Source organism: Pelophylax lessonae, assembly GCF_965119305.1.
Source record: "Pelophylax lessonae genome assembly, chromosome: 2".
In the NCBI taxonomy this organism is placed as follows: Eukaryota; Metazoa; Chordata; class Amphibia; order Anura; family Ranidae; genus Pelophylax; species Pelophylax lessonae.
In genome coordinates this window covers 162,241,161-162,263,345 of record NC_138769.1, presented here as the reverse complement: position 1 = coordinate 162,263,345, position 22,185 = coordinate 162,241,161, and the positions used below count along the sequence as shown (strand labels likewise).

The 22,185-nt window shown below is 42.4% G+C and overlaps 1 protein-coding gene across 1 annotated transcript in view; it reads left to right on the top strand.

Moving 5' to 3' along the window:
* The first annotated feature begins 20,073 nt into the window (after positions 1 to 20,073).
* The window catches only part of LIMK1 (LIM domain kinase 1), a 290,955-nt gene continuing 288,843 nt past the window's right edge, over positions 20,074 to 22,185 (top strand). The window contains exon 1 of the mRNA XM_082246022.1: positions 20,074 to 20,427. Within this exon, the coding sequence (XP_082102148.1) occupies positions 20,370 to 20,427 (58 nt within the window). The 5' untranslated portion in view covers positions 20,074 to 20,369. The remainder of the gene's footprint in view (positions 20,428 to 22,185) is intronic.

The following is a 22,185-nucleotide window of genomic DNA, read 5'->3' as shown; positions in this document are numbered from 1 at the left end:
TAAAGTTAGCCCAATTTTTTTCTATATTGTGAAAGATGATGTAAATTGATACCTAACATATTACGCTTTAAAATTGCACACACACACAGGAGGTGCCATCAGTTGGACTATTAAAAAAGAAAAAAAAAAAAAAAGAAGAAAAAAAAAAAGAAGAAAAAAAAAAAAAATATTGCGCACACACGTGGAATGGCGACAAACTTTGGTACCTAAAAATCTTCATGGGCAACGCTTTAAAAACATTTACAGATTACCTGACACTTCTCTCCTACATGTAAAAAATCATCATATTTTTGCTAGAAAATTACTCAGAACCCCCAAACAATATATATGTTTTTCATTTTAGCAGAGACACTAGGGAATAAAATGGTGGCTTTTGCAACTCCTATGTCACCGTATTTGTGCAGCAATTTTTCAAACATATTTTATTTGGGAAAAAAACTGTTTTATGAAAAAAAAAAAAAAAAACACTAAAGATAGCCCAATTTTTTTCTATATTGTGAAAGATGATGTAAATTGATACCTAACATATTACGCTTTAACATTGCGCACACACAGGAGGTGCCATCAGTTGGACTAGTAAAAAGAAAAAAAAAAAAAAGAAGAAAAAAAAAAAGAAAAAAAAAAAAATATTGCGCACACACGTGGAATGGCGACAAACTTTGGTACCTAAAAATCTTCATGGGCAACGCTTTAAAAACATTTACAGATTACCTGTTTAGAGTTACAGAGGAGTTCTTGGGCTAAAATTGTTGCTCTTACTCTAACGTTCATGCCGATACCTCACGTGTGGTTTGAGCGCCGTTTACATATGTGGGCGTGACGTACGTATAGGGAACAGGGGCGCTTTCTTTTTTTTAAAACATCCCTTGTAATAGGAACAGGGCATGACAGGTCCTCTTTACAGAGAGACCCCACCTCTCTCCTCTAGCCTGGAAAAAAAAGTGATCGCTGGTCCACAGTATTCTTTATTCACGGTCGCACTGGTAGAAGCACCGCAGGGCAGCGGGAAGGGGAACGTCCCCTCCCACTGCCTATAAAAACAATCAAGCGGCTGAACAGCTACTATGATTGTTCTTAGGGTGCAGGGAATCGCCAATGTTCTGCCGAAAACTCTAACTCGCCGAATCTCCAACCACGTTACTTCCGGTGACTCTTCAACAGAAATAATTGGAGATTTTGACCAGCTGCTGTTTTCACAGAACAGGCGGCAGCATATACACTCCAGGACCCACTATAATGAGTGCACATTTTTAGTCCGCCCGCTAGTAACCAACAACATGGTCACCTCCAAGGTGGCGACAACTAGCGGGTGGACTAACAATGTCCACTCATTATAGCATGTACCAGAGTGTACAGGCTGCCAGTGTTCTGTGAAAACACCAACTGGTCAAAATCTCCAATTATTCCTGCTGTAATGTCACCGGAAGTGACGTGGTTGGAGATTTCATCAAGTTGGAGTTTTCGGCAGAACAGCGGCAGAGAAAAAAAAGATATCTGAATGATGCGTGCAGCTGCAGGCATCATTCAGATATCCCCGCTCAAAGTCAAGGACGTCATATGATGTCCAGTGGGCGAGAAGTGGTTCAGGTCACATTTGGTGGCACTACTCCCGCTGAATGTGACATACTATTGAATTTTTGAAGCGTAAAGCATGGCTGCTGTGACATGTCTGAAAATTGAGCGGCTGCATGTCCTTCTTTAGAAGGGCAGTCAGAGGATAGTAAAACCGCAACTCAACCCCCTGCTTTTACTGCCTCGCTGGCTGTCAATGTGAACGAGCCCTAAGGGTCATGCATAGCTCCCAACTGTCCATGATTTCGAGGGACTGTCCCTGACTTGGAACAATGTCTCTCTGTCCTTCTTTCCTCCTCATTTGTCCCTCATTCTGGCCATATATAAAATGCACTATTTATCTTTCAAAAAGTGTTTCAAAGTGCTAATTTATAAATTGCTGCATTTGCAGATGTCAAAAGCAAATATAAAGCAATAATAGTGATTAATAAAAGCACTTTTGGCATTAACTAATCTTTTTTTTTTGTATAATTCTCCTTTAAGGGGGCATGGTGGGGGTGTTTTCTATGCCTATATATTTGTGCTAATAGGTGTCCCTCGTTCCCATCTCAAAAAGTTGGGAGGTATGGTCATGTCAGATGGGTAATTACGTAGAAGCAGTTAATTACTGCTACAGTTTGCGAATGCCAGCGATTACCAGCAATATGTAGCTTGTGATTTCATCGCTATAGTCATTGGAAATTTGTTGCTAAAAAAGAGTTTTGTTACTGCTACTGTATAACCAGCAACAGAACCCTCTCCTTCAGAGATTTGTAGCTATAGAGGTGGACTGAGCTCTAAATTGCTGTAAAATGAGCATTTCCTGGAAAATAACTATGATTTTATCAGTGAGAAATTGCTTTTTGAAACAAAAAAAAGACCACTGCAAATAAGTTGCCTGTTTGTCATAACCTTTAGGTCGCTATAGGTCCTGTTGAAATGTGTTTGCATTGCAGACAAAGCTGATTGATTATAGTGTTTTGCATTCTGATGGATGTCACTGAACAACACTCCACAAAGTGCATGCAGTACAGTGAGGGGATGTAATGTAATACTGAGGTAAGCAGTACAGTGAAGGGATATAATGCGACACTGAGGTAAGCAGTACAGTGAAGTGATGTAATGTGACACTGAGGTAAGCACTACAGTGAGGCGATGTAATGTGACACTGGGGTAAGCAACACAGTGAGGTGATGTAGTGCGACACTGAGGTAAGCACTACAGTGAGGTGATGTAATGCGACACTGGGGTAAGCAACACAGTGAGGTGATGTAGTGCGACACTGAGGTAAGCAGTACAGTGAGGTGATGTAATGTGACACTGAGGTAAGCAGTACAATTAGGTGATGTAATGCGACACTGGGGTAAGCAGCACAGTGAGGTGATGTAATGTGACACTGAGGTAAGCAGTACAGTGAGATGATGTAATGCGATACTGAGGTAAGCACTACAGTGAGGTGATGTAATGCGACACTGAGGTAAGCAGCAAAGTGAGGTGATGTAATGCGACACTGAGGTAAGCAGCACAGTGAGGTGATGTAATGTGATACTGAGGTAAGCAGTACAGTGAGGTGATGTAATGTGATACTGAGGTAAGCAGTACAGTGAGATGATGTAATGCGATACTGAGGTAAGCAGTACAGTGAGGTGATGTAATGTGATACTGAGGTAAGCAGTACAGTGAGATGATGTAATGCGATACTGAGGTAAGCACTACAGTGAGGTGATGTAATGCAACACTGAGGTAAGCAGCAAAGTGAGGTGATGTAATGCGACACTGAGGTAAGCAGCACAGTGAGGTGATGTAATGTGATACTGAGGTAAGCAGTACAGTGAAGTGATGTAATGTGATACTGAGGTAAGCAGTACAGTGAGATTATGTAATGCGATACTGAGGTAAGCACTACAGTGAGGTGATGTAATGTGACACTGAGGTAAGCAGTACAATGAGGTGATGTAATGCGACACTGGGGTAAGCAGCACAGTGAGGTGATGCAATGTGACACTGGGGTAAGCAGCACAGTGAGGTGATGTAATGTGATACTGAGGTAAGCAGTACAGTGAGATGATGTAATGCGATACTGAGGTAAGCACTACAGTGAGGTGATGTAATGTGACACTGAGGTAAGCAGTACAATGAGGTGATGTAATGCGACACTGGGGTAAGCAGCACAGTGAGGTGATGCAATGTGACACTGGGGTAAGCAGCACAGTGAGGTGATGTAATGTGATACTGAGGTAAGCAGTACAGTGAGGTGATGTAATGCGACACTGAGGTAAGCAGCAAAGTGAGGTGATGTAATGTGATACTGAGGTAAGCAGCACAGTGAGGTGATGCAATGTGACACTGGGGTAAGCAGCACAGTGAGGTGATGTAATGTGATACTGAGGTAAGCAGTACAGTGAGATGATGTTATGCGATACTGAGGTAAGCACTACAGTGAGGTGATGTAATGCGACACTAAGGTAAGCAGCACAGTGAGGTGATGTAATGTGATACTGAGGTAAGCAGTACAGTGAGGTGATGTAATGTGACACTGAGGTAAGCAGTACAGTGAGGTGATGTAATGTGACACTGAGGTAAGCAGTACAGTGAGGTGATGTAATGTGATACTGAGGTAAGCAGTACAGTGAGATGATGTAATGCGATACTGAGGTAAGCACTACAGTGAGGTGATGTAATGCAACACTGAGGTAAGCAGCAAAGTGAGGTGATGTAATGCGACACTGAGGTAAGCAGCACAGTGAGGTGATGTAATGTGATACTGAGGTAAGCAGTACAGTGAGGTGATGTAATGTGACACTGAGGTAAGCAGTACAGTGAGGTGATGTAATGTGATACTAAAGTAAGCAGTACAGTGAGATGATGTAATGCGATACTGAGGTAAGCACTACAGTGAGGTGATGTAATGCGACACTGAGGTAAGCAGCAAAGTGAGGTGATGTAATGCGACACTGAGGTAAGCAGCACAGTGAGGTGATGTAATGTGATACTGAGGTAAGCAGTACAGTGAGATGATGTAATGTGACACTGAGGTAAGCAGTACAGTGAGGTGATGCAATGCGATACTGAGGTAAGCAGTAAAGTGGGGAGACGTACTACAGTAGTAATATCACCACAGTACAGTGAAATGGCGTAATGCAGTAATAAAGTGAACCCAGTACAGTGAGGTGATGCAATACAGTAGTGAGGTGAACCCAGTACAGTGAGGTAACATAATGGAGTAGTGATATAAACACAGTACAGTGAGGTGACGTAATGCAGTAGTGATATGAACACAGTACAGTGAGGTGATGTAATGCAGTAGTGTTCCCTGAGGAAGACACGTGATCCCTGTGTCGTCACGCGTAGGGGAGGGGCAAGGATGGATGGAGCGCTGCATCGCTCCTTGGTGAGACTGTCAGCTATCAGCGCACGCTGTGGATACAAGGCGGCGTTGATCATCTCCCCCACTATACCACCACGATTTCCATCATCTTTGGATGCGATTGTGTATGTGCATGTTATGCACCTACAAATGTGAGTGAGACCATTATATCTTTTATTCAATAAACGCTGGTTTTGAAGGATTTCATGCACTATTGCAAGTTTCTCTATTCCCATATTATGTTGCATTGAGTGACACTACAAGCCAGGTCTAAACTGTGGATAAGAGGAACCCTAAGGAGGCGGTTGGATGATCTATAGGATCTTTTTACCCATGCGTTCTTTATAAAGATCGCATGCACACAGATGTACTGTGTGCATATCACTACTGCATTACGTCATCTCACTGTACTGTGTGCATATCACTACTGCATTACATCACCTCACTGTACTGTGTTCATATCACTACTGCATTACGTCATCTCACTGTACTGTGTTGTGAGGTGAACACAGTACAGTGAAATGACCTAATGCAGTAGTGAGGTGAACACAGTACAGTGAGGTGAGGTAATGCAGTAGTGAGGTAAACACAGTACAATGAGATGACGTAATGCAGTAGTGAGGTGAACACAGTACAGTGAAATGACGTAATGCAGTAGTGAGGTGAACACAGTACAGTGAGGTGATATAATGCAGTAGTGATATGCACACAGTACAGTGAGGTGAGGTAATGCAGTAGTGATATGAACACAGTACAGTGAGGTGAAGTAATGAAGTAGTGATATGAACACAGTACAGTGAGGTGAGATAATGCAGTAATGATATGAACACAGTACAGTGAGGTGAGGTAATGCAGTAGTGAGGTGAACACAGTACAGTGAGGTGAGGTAATGCAGTAGTGATATGAACACAGTACACTGAGGTGAAGTAATGCAGTAGTGATATGAACACAGTACAGTGAGGTGATGTAATGCAGTAGTGATATGCACACAGTACAGTGAGGTGACGTAATGCAGTAGTGATATGCACACAGTACAGTGAAATTATGTAATGCAGTAGTGATATGAACACAGTACAGTGAGATGACGTAATGCAGTAGTGATATGAACACAGTACAGTGAGGTGAGGTAATGCAATAGTGATATGCACACAGTACAGTGAGGTGATGTAATGCAGTAGTGATATGAACACAGTACAGTGAGGTGACGTAATGCAGTAGTGATATGCACACAGTACAGTGAGGTGAGGTAATGCAGTAGTGATATGAACACAGTACAGTGAGGTGACGTAATGCAGTAGTGATATGCACCCAGTACAGTGAAATGACGTAATGCCGTAGTGATATGCACACAGTACAGTGAGGTGACGTAATGCAGTAGTGAGGTGAACACAGTACAGTGAGGTGACATAATGCAGTAGTGATATGAACACAGTACAGTGAGGTGACGTAATGCAGTAGTGAGGTGAACACAGTACAGTGAAATGACGTAATGCAGTAGTGATATGAACACAGTACAGTGAGGTGACATAATGCAGTAGTGATATGAACACAGTACAGTGAGGTGACATAATGCCGTAGTGATATGAACACAGTACAGTGAGGTGACGTAATGCAGTAGTGATATGCACACAGTACAGTGAGGTGACGTAATGCAGTAGTGATATGCACACAGTACAGTGAGATGACGTAATGCCGTAGTGATATGCACACAGTACAGTGAAATGACGTAATGCAGTAGTGATATGCACACAGTACAGTGAGGTGATGTAATTCAGTAGTGATATGCACACAGTACAGTGAAATGTCGTAATGCAGTAGTGATATGCACACAGTACAGTAAGGTGACATAATTCAGTAGTGAGGTGAACACAGTACAGTGAAATGACGTAATGCAGTAGTGAGGTGAACACAGTACAGTGAGGTGATGTAATGCAGTAGTGATATGCACACAGTACAGTGAGGTGACATAATGCAGTAGTGATATGCACACAGTACAGTGAGGTGACGTAATGAAGTAGTGATATGAACACAGTACAGTGAGGTGAGGTAATGCAGTAGTGATTGAGGTGAACACAGTACAGTGAGGTGACGTAATGCAGTAGTGATATGAACACAGTACAGTGAGGTGATTTAATGCAGTAGTGATATGAACACAGTACAGTGAGGTGACGTAATGCAGTAGTGAGGTGAACACAGTACAGTGAGGTGATATAATGCAGTAGTGATATGCACACAGTACAGTGAGGTGAGGTAATGCAGTAGTGATATGAACACAGTACAGTGAGGTGAAGTAATGAAGTAGTGATATGAACACAGTACAGTGAGGTGAGATAATGCAGTAATGATATGAACACAGTACAGTGAGGTGAGGTAATGCAGTAGTGAGGTGAACACAGTACAGTGAGGTGAGGTAATGCAGTAGTGATATGAACACAGTACACTGAGGTGAAGTAATGCAGTAGTGATATGAACACAGTACAGTGAGGTGATGTAATGCAGTAGTGATATGCACACAGTACAGTGAGGTGACGTAATGCAGTAGTGATATGCACACAGTACAGTGAAATTATGTAATGCAGTAGTGATATGAACACAGTACAGTGAGATGACATAATGCAGTAGTGATATGAACACAGTACAGTGAGGTGAGGTAATGCAGTAGTGATATGAACACAGTACAGTGAGGTGAGGTAATGCAATAGTGATATGCACACAGTACAGTGAGGTGATGTAATGCAGTAGTGATATGAACACAGTACAGTGAGGTGACGTAATGCAGTAGTGATATGCACACAGTACAGTGAGGTGAGGTAATGCAGTAGTGATATGAACACAGTACAGTGAGGTGACGTAATGCAGTAGTGATATGCACACAGTACAGTGAAATGACGTAATGCCGTAGTGATATGCACACAGTACAGTGAGGTGACGTAATGCAGTAGTGAGGTGAACACAGTACAGTGAGGTGACATAATGAAGTAGTGATATGAACACAGTACAGTGAGGTGAGATAATGCAGTAATGATATGAACACAGTACAGTGAGGTGAGGTAATGCAGTAGTGAGGTGAACACAGTACAGTGAGGTGAGGTAATGCAGTAGTGATATGAACACAGTACACTGAGGTGAAGTAATGCAGTAGTGATATGAACACAGTACAGTGAGGTGATGTAATGCAGTAGTGATATGCACACAGTACAGTGAGGTGACGTAATGCAGTAGTGATATGCACACAGTACAGTGAAATTATGTAATGCAGTAGTGATATGAACACAGTACAGTGAGATGACGTAATGCAGTAGTGATATGAACACAGTACAGTGAGGTGAGGTAATGCAATAGTGATATGCACACAGTACAGTGAGGTGATGTAATGCAGTAGTGATATGAACACAGTACAGTGAGGTGACGTAATGCAGTAGTGATATGCACACAGTACAGTGAGGTGAGGTAATGCAGTAGTGATATGAACACAGTACAGTGAGGTGACGTAATGCAGTAGTGATATGCACACAGTACAGTGAAATGACGTAATGCCGTAGTGATATGCACACAGTACAGTGAGGTGACGTAATGCAGTAGTGAGGTGAACACAGTACAGTGAGGTGACATAATGCAGTAGTGATATGAACACAGTACAGTGAGGTGACGTAATGCAGTAGTGAGGTGAACACAGTACAGTGAAATGACGTAATGCAGTAGTGATATGAACACAGTACAGTGAGGTGACATAATGCAGTAGTGATATGAACACAGTACAGTGAGGTGACATAATGCCGTAGTGATATGAACACAGTACAGTGAGGTGACGTAATGCAGTAGTGATATGCACACAGTACAGTGAGGTGACGTAATGCAGTAGTGATATGCACACAGTACAGTGAGATGACGTAATGCAGTAGTGATATGCACACAGTACAGTGAAATGACGTAATGCAGTAGTGATATGCACACAGTACAGTGAGGTGATGTAATTCAGTAGTGATATGCACACAGTACAGTGAAATGTCGTAATGCAGTAGTGATATGCACACAGTACAGTAAGGTGACATAATTCAGTAGTGAGGTGAACACAGTACAGTGAAATGACGTAATGCAGTAGTGAGGTGAACACAGTACAGTGAGGTGATGTAATGCAGTAGTGATATGCACACAGTACAGTGAGGTGACATAATGCAGTAGTGATATGCACACAGTACAGTGAGGTGACGTAATGAAGTAGTGATATGAACACAGTACAGTGAGGTGAGGTAATGCAGTAGTGATTGAGGTGAACACAGTACAGTGAGGTGACGTAATGCAGTAGTGATATGAACACAGTACAGTGAGGTGATTTAATGCAGTAGTGATATGAACACAGTACAGTGAGGTGACGTAATGCAGTAGTGAGGTGAACACAGTACAGTGAGGTGATATAATGCAGTAGTGATATGCACACAGTACAGTGAGGTGAGGTAATGCAGTAGTGATATGAACACAGTACAGTGAGGTGAAGTAATGAAGTAGTGATATGAACACAGTACAGTGAGGTGAGATAATGCAGTAATGATATGAACACAGTACAGTGAGGTGAGGTAATGCAGTAGTGAGGTGAACACAGTACAGTGAGGTGAGGTAATGCAGTAGTGATATGAACACAGTACACTGAGGTGAAGTAATGCAGTAGTGATATGAACACAGTACAGTGAGGTGATGTAATGCAGTAGTGATATGCACACAGTACAGTGAGGTGACGTAATGCAGTAGTGATATGCACACAGTACAGTGAAATTATGTAATGCAGTAGTGATATGAACACAGTACAGTGAGATGACATAATGCAGTAGTGATATGAACACAGTACAGTGAGGTGAGGTAATGCAGTAGTGATATGAACACAGTACAGTGAGGTGAGGTAATGCAATAGTGATATGCACACAGTACAGTGAGGTGATGTAATGCAGTAGTGATATGAACACAGTACAGTGAGGTGACGTAATGCAGTAGTGATATGCACACAGTACAGTGAGGTGAGGTAATGCAGTAGTGATATGAACACAGTACAGTGAGGTGACGTAATGCAGTAGTGATATGCACACAGTACAGTGAAATGACGTAATGCCGTAGTGATATGCACACAGTACAGTGAGGTGACGTAATGCAGTAGTGAGGTGAACACAGTACAGTGAGGTGACATAATGCAGTAGTGATATGAACACAGTACAGTGAGGTGACGTAATGCAGTAGTGAGGTGAACACAGTACAGTGAAATGACGTAATGCAGTAGTGATATGAACACAGTACAGTGAGGTGACATAATGCAGTAGTGATATGAACACAGTACAGTGAGGTGACATAATGCAGTAGTGATATGAACACAGTACAGTGAGGTGACGTAATGCAGTAGTGATATGCACACAGTACAGTGAGGTGACGTAATGCAGTAGTGATATGCACACAGTACAGTGAGATGACGTAATGCAGTAGTGATATGCACACAGTACAGTGAAATGACGTAATGCAGTAGTGATATGCACACAGTACAGTGAGGTGATGTAATTCAGTAGTGATATGCACACAGTACAGTGAAATGACGTAATGCAGTAGTGATATGCACACAGTACAGTAAGGTGACATAATTCAGTAGTGAGGTGAACACAGTACAGTGAAATGACGTAATGCAGTAGTGAGGTGAACACAGTACAGTGAGGTGATGTAATGCAGTAGTGATATGCACACAGTACAGTGAGGTGACATAATGCAGTAGTGATATGCACACAGTACAGTGAGGTGACGTAATGAAGTAGTGATATGAACACAGTACAGTGAGGTGAGGTAATGCAGTAGTGATTGAGGTGAACACAGTACAGTGAGGTGACGTAATGCAGTAGTGATATGAACACAGTACAGTGAGGTGATGTAATGCAGTAGTGATATGAACACAGTACAGTGAGGTGACGTAATGCAGTAGTGAGGTGAACACAGTACAGTGAGGTGACGTAATGCAGTAGTGATATGAACACAGTACAGTGAGGTGACGTAATGCAGTAGTGATATGCACACAGTACAGTAAGGTGACATAATGCAGTAGTGAGGTGAACACAGTACAGTGAAATGACGTAATGCAGTAGTGATATGAACACAGTACAGTGAGGTGACGTAATGCAGTAGTGATATGAACACAGTACAGTGAAATGACGTAATGCAGTAGTGATATGAACACAGTACAATTGAGGTGACGTAATGCAGTAGTGATATGAACACAGTACAGTGAGGTGATGTAATGTAGTAGTGATATGCACACAGTACAGTGAAATGACGTAATGCAGTAGTGATATGAACACAGTACAGTGAGGTGATGTAATGCAGTAGTGATATGAACACAGTACAGTGAGGTGACGTAATGCAGTAGTGATATGCACACAGTACAGTAAGGTGACATAATGCAGTAGTGAGGTGAACACAGTACAGTGAAATGACGTAATGCAGTAGTGAGGTGAACACAGTACAGTGAGGTGACGTAATGCAGTAGTGATATGAACACAGTACAGTGAAATGACGTAATGCAGTAGTGATATGAACACAGTACAATTGAGGTGACGTAATGCAGTAGTGATATGAACACAGTACAGTGAGGTGATGTAATGTAGTAGTGATATGCACACAGTACAGTGAAATGACATAATGCAGTAGTGATATGAACACAGTACAGTGAGGTGACGTAATGAAGTAGTGATATGAACACAGTACAGTGAGGTGAGGTAATGCAGTAGTGATTGAGGTGAACACAGTACAGTGAGGTGACGTAATGCAGTAGTGATATGAACACAGTACAGTGAGGTGATGTAATGCAGTAGTGATATGAACACAGTACAGTGAGGTGACGTAATGCAGTAGTGAGGTGAACACAGTACAGTGAGGTGACGTAATGCAGTAGTGATATGAACACAGTACAGTGAGGTGACGTAATGCAGTAGTGATATGCACACAGTACAGTAAGGTGACATAATGCAGTAGTGAGGTGAACACAGTACAGTGAAATGACGTAATGCAGTAGTGATATGAACACAGTACAGTGAGGTGACGTAATGCAGTAGTGATATGAACACAGTACAGTGAAATGACGTAATGCAGTAGTGATATGAACACAGTACAATTGAGGTGACGTAATGCAGTAGTGATATGAACACAGTACAGTGAGGTGATGTAATGTAGTAGTGATATGCACACAGTACAGTGAAATGACGTAATGCAGTAGTGATATGAACACAGTACAGTGAGGTGATGTAATGCAGTAGTGATATGAACACAGTACAGTGAGGTGACGTAATGCAGTAGTGATATGCACACAGTACAGTAAGGTGACATAATGCAGTAGTGAGGTGAACACAGTACAGTGAAATGACGTAATGCAGTAGTGAGGTGAACGCAGTACAGTGAGGTGACGTAATGCAGTAGTGATATGAACACAGTACAGTGAAATGACGTAATGCAGTAGTGATATGAACACAGTACAATTGAGGTGACGTAATGCAGTAGTGATATGAACACAGTACAGTGAGGTGATGTAATGTAGTAGTGATATGCACACAGTACAGTGAGGTGACGTAATGCAGTAGTGATATGAACACAGTACAGTGAGGTGACGTAATGAAGTAGTGATATGAACACAGTACAGTGAGGTGAGGTAATGCAGTAGTGATTGAGGTGAACACAGTACAGTGAGGTGACGTAATGCAGTAGTGATATGAACACAGTACAGTGAGGTGATGTAATGCAGTAGTGATATGAACACAGTACAGTGAGGTGACGTAATGCAGTAGTGAGGTGAACACAGTACAGTGAGGTGACGTAATGCAGTAGTGATATGAACACAGTACAGTGAGGTGACGTAATGCAGTAGTGATATGCACACAGTACAGTAAGGTGACATAATGCAGTAGTGAGGTGAACACAGTACAGTGAAATTACGTAATGCAGTAGTGATATGAACACAGTACAGTGAGGTGACGTAATGCAGTAGTGATATGAACACAGTACAGTGAAATGACGTAATGCAGTAGTGATATGAACACAGTACAATTGAGGTGACGTAATGCAGTAGTGATATGAACACAGTACAGTGAGGTGATGTAATGTAGTAGTGATATGCACACAGTACAGTGAAATGACGTAATGCAGTAGTGATATGAACACAGTACAGTGAGGTGATGTAATGCAGTAGTGATATGAACACAGTACAGTGAGGTGACGTAATGCAGTAGTGATATGCACACAGTACAGTAAGGTGACATAATGCAGTAGTGAGGTGAACACAGTACAGTGAAATGACGTAATGCAGTAGTGAGGTGAACACAGTACAGTGAGGTGACGTAATGCAGTAGTGATATGAACACAGTACAGTGAAATGACGTAATGCAGTAGTGATATGAACACAGTACAGTGAAATGACGTAATGCAGTAGTGATATGTACACAGTACAATTGAGGTGACGTAATGCAGTAGTTATATGAACACAGTACAGTGAGGTGACGTAATGCAGTAGTGATATGAACACAGTACAGTGAAATGACGTAATGCAGTAGTGATATGAACACAGTACAGTGAAATGACGTAATGCAGTAGTGATATGTACACAGTACAATTGAGGTGACGTAATGCAGTAGTGATATGAACACAGTACAGTGAGGTGACGTAATGCAGTAGTGATATGCACACAGTACAGTGAAATGACGTAATGCAGTAGTGATATGAACACAGTACAGTGAGGTGATGTAATGCAGTAGTGATATGTACACAGTACAGTGAGGTGACGTAATGCAGTAGTGATATGCACACAGTACAGTGAAATGACGTAATGCAGTAGTGATATGAACACAGTACAGTGAGGCGAGGTAATGCAGTAGTGATATGCACACAGTACAGTGAGGTGACGTAATGCAGTAGTGATATGAACACAGTACAGTGAGGTGATGTAATGTAGTAGTGATATGCACACAGTACAGTGAAATGACGTAATGCAGTAGTGATATGAACACAGTACAGTGAGGTGATGTAATGCAGTAGTGATATGAACACAGTACAGTGAGGTGACGTAATGCAGTAGTGATATGCACACAGTACAGTAAGGTGACATAATGCAGTAGTGAGGTGAACACAGTACAGTGAAATGACGTAATGCAGTAGTGAGGTGAACACAGTACAGTGAGGTGACGTAATGCAGTAGTGATATGAACACAGTACAGTGAAATGACGTAATGCAGTAGTGATATGAACACAGTACAATTGAGGTGACGTAATGCAGTAGTGATATGAACACAGTACAGTGAGGTGATGTAATGTAGTAGTGATATGCACACAGTACAGTGAAATGACGTAATGCAGTAGTGATATGAACACAGTACAGTGAGGTGACGTAATGAAGTAGTGATATGAACACAGTACAGTGAGGTGAGGTAATGCAGTAGTGATTGAGGTGAACACAGTACAGTGAGGTGACGTAATGCAGTAGTGATATGAACACAGTACAGTGAGGTGATGTAATGCAGTAGTGATATGAACACAGTACAGTGAGGTGACGTAATGCAGTAGTGAGGTGAACACAGTACAGTGAGGTGACGTAATGCAGTAGTGATATGAACACAGTACAGTGAGGTGACGTAATGCAGTAGTGATATGCACACAGTACAGTAAGGTGACATAATGCAGTAGTGAGGTGAACACAGTACAGTGAAATGACGTAATGCAGTAGTGATATGAACACAGTACAGTGAAATGACGTAATGCAGTAGTGATATGAACACAGTACAATTGAGGTGACGTAATGCAGTAGTGATATGAACACAGTACAGTGAGGTGATGTAATGTAGTAGTGATATGCACACAGTACAGTGAAATGACGTAATGCAGTAGTGATATGAACACAGTACAGTGAGGTGATGTAATGCAGTAGTGATATGAACACAGTACAGTGAGGTGACGTAATGCAGTAGTGATATGCACACAGTACAGTAAGGTGACATAATGCAGTAGTGAGGTGAACACAGTACAGTGAAATGACGTAATGCAGTAGTGAGGTGAACGCAGTACAGTGAGGTGACGTAATGCAGTAGTGATATGAACACAGTACAGTGAAATGACGTAATGCAGTAGTGATATGAACACAGTACAATTGAGGTGACGTAATGCAGTAGTGATATGAACACAGTACAGTGAGGTGATGTAATGTAGTAGTGATATGCACACAGTACAGTGAAATGACGTAATGCAGTAGTGATATGAACACAGTACAGTGAGGTGACGTAATGAAGTAGTGATATGAACACAGTACAGTGAGGTGAGGTAATGCAGTAGTGATTGAGGTGAACACAGTACAGTGAGGTGACGTAATGCAGTAGTGATATGAACACAGTACAGTGAGGTGATGTAATGCAGTAGTGATATGAACACAGTACAGTGAGGTGACGTAATGCAGTAGTGAGGTGAACACAGTACAGTGAGGTGACGTAATGCAGTAGTGATATGAACACAGTACAGTGAGGTGACGTAATGCAGTAGTGATATGCACACAGTACAGTAAGGTGACATAATGCAGTAGTGAGGTGAACACAGTACAGTGAAATGACGTAATGCAGTAGTGATATGAACACAGTACAGTGAGGTGACGTAATGCAGTAGTGATATGAACACAGTACAGTGAAATGACGTAATGCAGTAGTGATATGAACACAGTACAATTGAGGTGACGTAATGCAGTAGTGATATGAACACAGTACAGTGAGGTGATGTAATGTAGTAGTGATATGCACACAGTACAGTGAAATGACGTAATGCAGTAGTGATATGAACACAGTACAGTGAGGTGATGTAATGCAGTAGTGATATGAACACAGTACAGTGAGGTGACGTAATGCAGTAGTGATATGCACACAGTACAGTAAGGTGACATAATGCAGTAGTGAGGTGAACACAGTACAGTGAAATGACGTAATGCAGTAGTGAGGTGAACACAGTACAGTGAGGTGACGTAATGCAGTAGTGATATGAACACAGTACAGTGAAATGACGTAATGCAGTAGTGATATGAACACAGTACAATTGAGGTGACGTAATGCAGTAGTGATATGAACACAGTACAGTGAGGTGATGTAATGTAGTAGTGATATGCACACAGTACAGTGAAATGACGTAATGCAGTAGTGATATGAACACAGTACAGTGAGGTGACGTAATGAAGTAGTGATATGAACACAGTACAGTGAGGTGAGGTAATGCAGTAGTGATTGAGGTGAACACAGTACAGTGAGGTGACGTAATGCAGTAGTGATATGAACACAGTACAGTGAGGTGATGTAATGCAGTAGTGATATGAACACAGTACAGTGAGGTGACGTAATGCAGTAGTGAGGTGAACACAGTACAGTGAGGTGACGTAATGCAGTAGTGATATGAACACAGTACAGTGAGGTGACGTAATGCAGTAGTGATATGCACACAGTACAGTAAGGTGACATAATGCAGTAGTGAGGTGAACACAGTACAGTGAAATGACGTAATGCAGTAGTGATATGAACACAGTACAGTGAGGTGACGTAATGCAGTAGTGATATGAACACAGTACAGTGAAATGACGTAATGCAGTAGTGATATGAACACAGTACAATTGAGGTGACGTAATGCAGTAGTGATATGAACACAGTACAGTGAGGTGATGTAATGTAGTAGTGATATGCACACAGTACAGTGAAATGACGTAATGCAGTAGTGATATGAACACAGTACAGTGAGGTGATGTAATGCAGTAGTGATATGAACACAGTACAGTGAGGTGACGTAATGCAGTAGTGATATGCACACAGTACAGTAAGGTGACATAATGCAGTAGTGAGGTGAACACAGTACAGTGAAATGACGTAATGCAGTAGTGAGGTGAACGCAGTACAGTGAGGTGACGTAATGCAGTAGTGATATGAACACAGTACAGTGAAATGACGTAATGCAGTAGTGATATGAACACAGTACAATTGAGGTGACGTAATGCAGTAGTGATATGAACACAGTACAGTGAGGTGATGTAATGTAGTAGTGATATGCACACAGTACAGTGAAATGACGTAATGCAGTAGTGATATGAACACAGTACAGTGAGGTGACGTAATGAAGTAGTGATATGAACACAGTACAGTGAGGTGAGGTAATGCAGTAGTGATTGAGGTGAACACAGTACAGTGAGGTGACGTAATGCAGTAGTGATATGAACACAGTACAGTGAGGTGATGTAATGCAGTAGTGATATGAACACAGTACAGTGAGGTGACGTAATGCAGTAGTGAGGTGAACACAGTACAGTGAGGTGACGTAATGCAGTAGTGATATGAACACAGTACAGTGAGGTGACGTAATGCAGTAGTGATATGCACACAGTACAGTAAGGTGACATAATGCAGTAGTGAGGTGAACACAGTACAGTGAAATTACGTAATGCAGTAGTGATATGAACACAGTACAGTGAGGTGACGTAATGCAGTAGTGATATGAACACAGTACAGTGAAATGACGTAATGCAGTAGTGATATGAACACAGTACAATTGAGGTGACGTAATGCAGTAGTGATATGAACACAGTACAGTGAGGTGATGTAATGTAGTAGTGATATGCACACAGTACAGTGAAATGACGTAATGCAGTAGTGATATGAACACAGTACAGTGAGGTGATGTAATGCAGTAGTGATATGAACACAGTACAGTGAGGTGACGTAATGCAGTAGTGATATGCACACAGTACAGTAAGGTGACATAATGCAGTAGTGAGGTGAACACAGTACAGTGAAATGACGTAATGCAGTAGTGAGGTGAACACAGTACAGTGAGGTGACGTAATGCAGTAGTGATATGAACACAGTACAGTGAAATGACGTAATGCAGTAGTGATATGAACACAGTACAGTGAAATGACGTAATGCAGTAGTGATATGTACACAGTACAATTGAGGTGACGTAATGCAGTAGTTATATGAACACAGTACAGTGAGGTGACGTAATGCAGTAGTGATATGAACACAGTACAGTGAAATGACGTAATGCAGTAGTGATATGAACACAGTACAGTGAAATGACGTAATGCAGTAGTGATATGTACACAGTACAATTGAGGTGACGTAATGCAGTAGTGATATGAACACAGTACAGTGAGGTGACGTAATGCAGTAGTGATATGCACACAGTACAGTGAAATGACGTAATGCAGTAGTGATATGAACACAGTACAGTGAGGTGATGTAATGCAGTAGTGATATGTACACAGTACAGTGAGGTGACGTAATGCAGTAGTGATATGCACACAGTACAGTGAAATGACGTAATGCAGTAGTGATATGAACACAGTACAGTGAGGCGAGGTAATGCAGTAGTGATATGCACACAGTACAGTGAGGTGACGTAATGCAGTAGTGATATGAACACAGTACAGTGAGGTGATGTAATGTAGTAGTGATATGCACACAGTACAGTGAAATGACGTAATGCAGTAGTGATATGAACACAGTACAGTGAGGTGATGTAATGCAGTAGTGATATGAACACAGTACAGTGAGGTGACGTAATGCAGTAGTGATATGCACACAGTACAGTAAGGTGACATAATGCAGTAGTGAGGTGAACACAGTACAGTGAAATGACGTAATGCAGTAGTGAGGTGAACACAGTACAGTGAGGTGACGTAATGCAGTAGTGATATGAACACAGTACAGTGAAATGACGTAATGCAGTAGTGATATGAACACAGTACAATTGAGGTGACGTAATGCAGTAGTGATATGAACACAGTACAGTGAGGTGATGTAATGTAGTAGTGATATGCACACAGTACAGTGAAATGACGTAATGCAGTAGTGATATGAACACAGTACAGTGAGGTGACGTAATGAAGTAGTGATATGAACACAGTACAGTGAGGTGAGGTAATGCAGTAGTGATTGAGGTGAACACAGTACAGTGAGGTGACGTAATGCAGTAGTGATATGAACACAGTACAGTGAGGTGATGTAATGCAGTAGTGATATGAACACAGTACAGTGAGGTGACGTAATGCAGTAGTGAGGTGAACACAGTACAGTGAGGTGACGTAATGCAGTAGTGATATGAACACAGTACAGTGAGGTGACGTAATGCAGTAGTGATATGCACACAGTACAGTAAGGTGACATAATGCAGTAGTGAGGTGAACACAGTACAGTGAAATGACGTAATGCAGTAGTGATATGAACACAGTACAGTGAAATGACGTAATGCAGTAGTGATATGAACACAGTACAATTGAGGTGACGTAATGCAGTAGTGATATGAACACAGTACAGTGAGGTGATGTAATGTAGTAGTGATATGCACACAGTACAGTGAAATGACGTAATGCAGTAGTGATATGAACACAGTACAGTGAGGTGATGTAATGCAGTAGTGATATGAACACAGTACAGTGAGGTGACGTAATGCAGTAGTGATATGCACACAGTACAGTAAGGTGACATAATGCAGTAGTGAGGTGAACACAGTACAGTGAAATGACGTAATGCAGTAGTGAGGTGAACGCAGTACAGTGAGGTGACGTAATGCAGTAGTGATATGAACACAGTACAGTGAAATGACGTAATGCAGTAGTGATATGAACACAGTACAATTGAGGTGACGTAATGCAGTAGTGATATGAACACAGTACAGTGAGGTGATGTAATGTAGTAGTGATATGCACACAGTACAGTGAAATGACGTAATGCAGTAGTGATATGAACACAGTACAGTGAGGTGACGTAATGAAGTAGTGATATGAACACAGTACAGTGAGGTGAGGTAATGCAGTAGTGATTGAGGTGAACACAGTACAGTGAGGTGACGTAATGCAGTAGTGATATGAACACAGTACAGTGAGGTGATGTAATGCAGTAGTGATATGAACACAGTACAGTGAGGTGACGTAATGCAGTAGTGAGGTGAACACAGTACAGTGAGGTGACGTAATGCAGTAGTGATATGAACACAGTACAGTGAGGTGATGTAATGCAGTAGTGATATGTACACAGTACAGTGAGGTGACGTAATGCAGTAGTGATATGCACACAGTACAGGGAGGTGACGTAATGTAGCTCTGTTCTAATCGTCAGATTTGACGCACTCCGGGAACACGGGGACGGCGGTGTTTTCCTGTCTGCACACCGCCTAAGACATAATGCTCCTGTGGGCTCTGGCACACACACAGCGCATCCTTTCCCAGGGAAATGTGGATGGTCGTCCTTCCTCCTCCCATTCTGCTGTGTTGTAGCATCTGTGGGTAGCGGCACACTTCCCATGCTGGGGACACACAGAGGAGCAGGGAAGCTCGGATAGAGGCGGGACGGTCCCCTCACGCTGCCCGCTCCACACACACCGGCCCAGCCGCCTCCCTCCCTGCCCCGGGGCCTCACACTTCGTGGGGTGAATGAGGTTGATGTTACTGTGCTGCAGCTGGAGTGAGGAACACATGGGGGAAGAGGAAGGTGAGGAGGCATGGACACCATAAGAATGGACAGGCTGCTGGGTTCTGTGGGGTGTGTAGGCAATATTCTTAGGGGTGTATGCATTATTCTGAGGGGTGTATACTGTATTTTAAAGGGTGTATTCTGAGGGGTGTATGCTGTATTGTAAAGGGTGTATTCTGAGGGGTGTATGCTGTATTCTGAGGGGTGTATGCTGTATTGTAAAGGGTGTATTCTGAGGGGTGTGTGATGGGCTTTGAGGGGTGTATGCTGTATATTGTGGGGTTGTATGCTGTATATTGTGGGGTTGTATGCTGTATATTGTGGGCTGTGGGTTGTATGCCATGTTTGTGGGGTGCATGCTGTATATTGTGGGGGTGCATGCTGTATATTGTGGGGGTGCATGCTGTATATTGTGGGTTGTATGCCATGTTCTCTGGGGGGCATGCTGTATATTGTGGGGGTTCATGCTGTATATTGTGGGGGTTCATGCTGTATATTGTGGGGGTGCATGCTGTATATTGTGGGTTGTATGCCATGTTCTCTGGGGGGCATGCTGTATATTGTGGGGGTGTATGCTGTATATTGTGGGTTGTATGCCAAGTTCTGTGGGGGGCATGCTGTATATTGTGGGGTGTGTGCTTTATTCTGTGGGTTTTATGTCATGTTCTGTGAGTTGCATGCTGTATATTGTGGGTTGTGTACCATATCTGTGGGGTGCTTCTGTATTTTGAGGGGTGTATGCTGTGTTTTGTGTGGTGTAGGATGTCTTCTGTCATATTCTGTATGATGCCAGCTGTATTCTGTGGGGTGCCTGCTGGCAGGTGCAGGCTGGGCTAGGAGCTGATAATTCTGCTTGAAGGAGATGACTGTAGGATTACTGTACTACACTTGGTTGCAGGGCTGCTTGTCTACACTGTATGACATGTAGATTGAAGTATATAGATTTGTTGGGACAGCAAACTCTGATAATCCATCCAGTGGAAGTGGGTGTATGTGCTGGTGATGGTGGGGATTCTACAGAGGATGTTTACAGATGCAGGACTGAAAACCATGGGAGGACAGTAGCGTGCCACTGATTGGGAATTCCTTATCGGTTACCCATAGATCTATATAAGTAGAGCTGGGTTATTGTTGAATCCAAAAGTAGATGTAAAACCAATCTGTAAAATCTCATGTAAGCTTTTCCATATCTATCCAGTTTTAAATGGTCATTCTGATAAGTCTAATTCTGCAGCTTCCATTACCCCATTAAAGAGGAAGTAAACCCTCCTCTGACACTTTTACCTATAGGTAAGCCTATGATAAGGCTTACCCTATAGGTACTGTAAATATTTCCTAAACATGTACCGTTTAGGAGATATTTACCTTACATGCAGCCAGTGACGTCACTGGCGCATGCGCTCTGAAGGAACGGCCGCTGGTGTCGTTTCTTCAGAGCCCCGTGCCGACACCGTCGGCTCCCGCGCGCGTGCGCGGGAGTGACGTCACCGCGGCTCCAGCCAATAAGATGGCCGGATGCCGCGATCCCGGAAGACGGGCGACTGGACATGTCGCCCGTCATACAGGTGAGCGGGCGGCACGGCAGGGGCTCGTTCTTAGGTAAGTATTTCATAATGAGCTAGTATGCGATGCATACTAGCTCATTATGGGTTTCTCTTTCAGGTTGCAGCAAAAAAAAAAAAAAAAAGTTTCGAGGGTTTACAACCTCTTTAATGACAAAGTCAAAATAAATCTTAATGTCTGAACCCAGTTTTGAAAGTTTGTGTTAGTAAAACT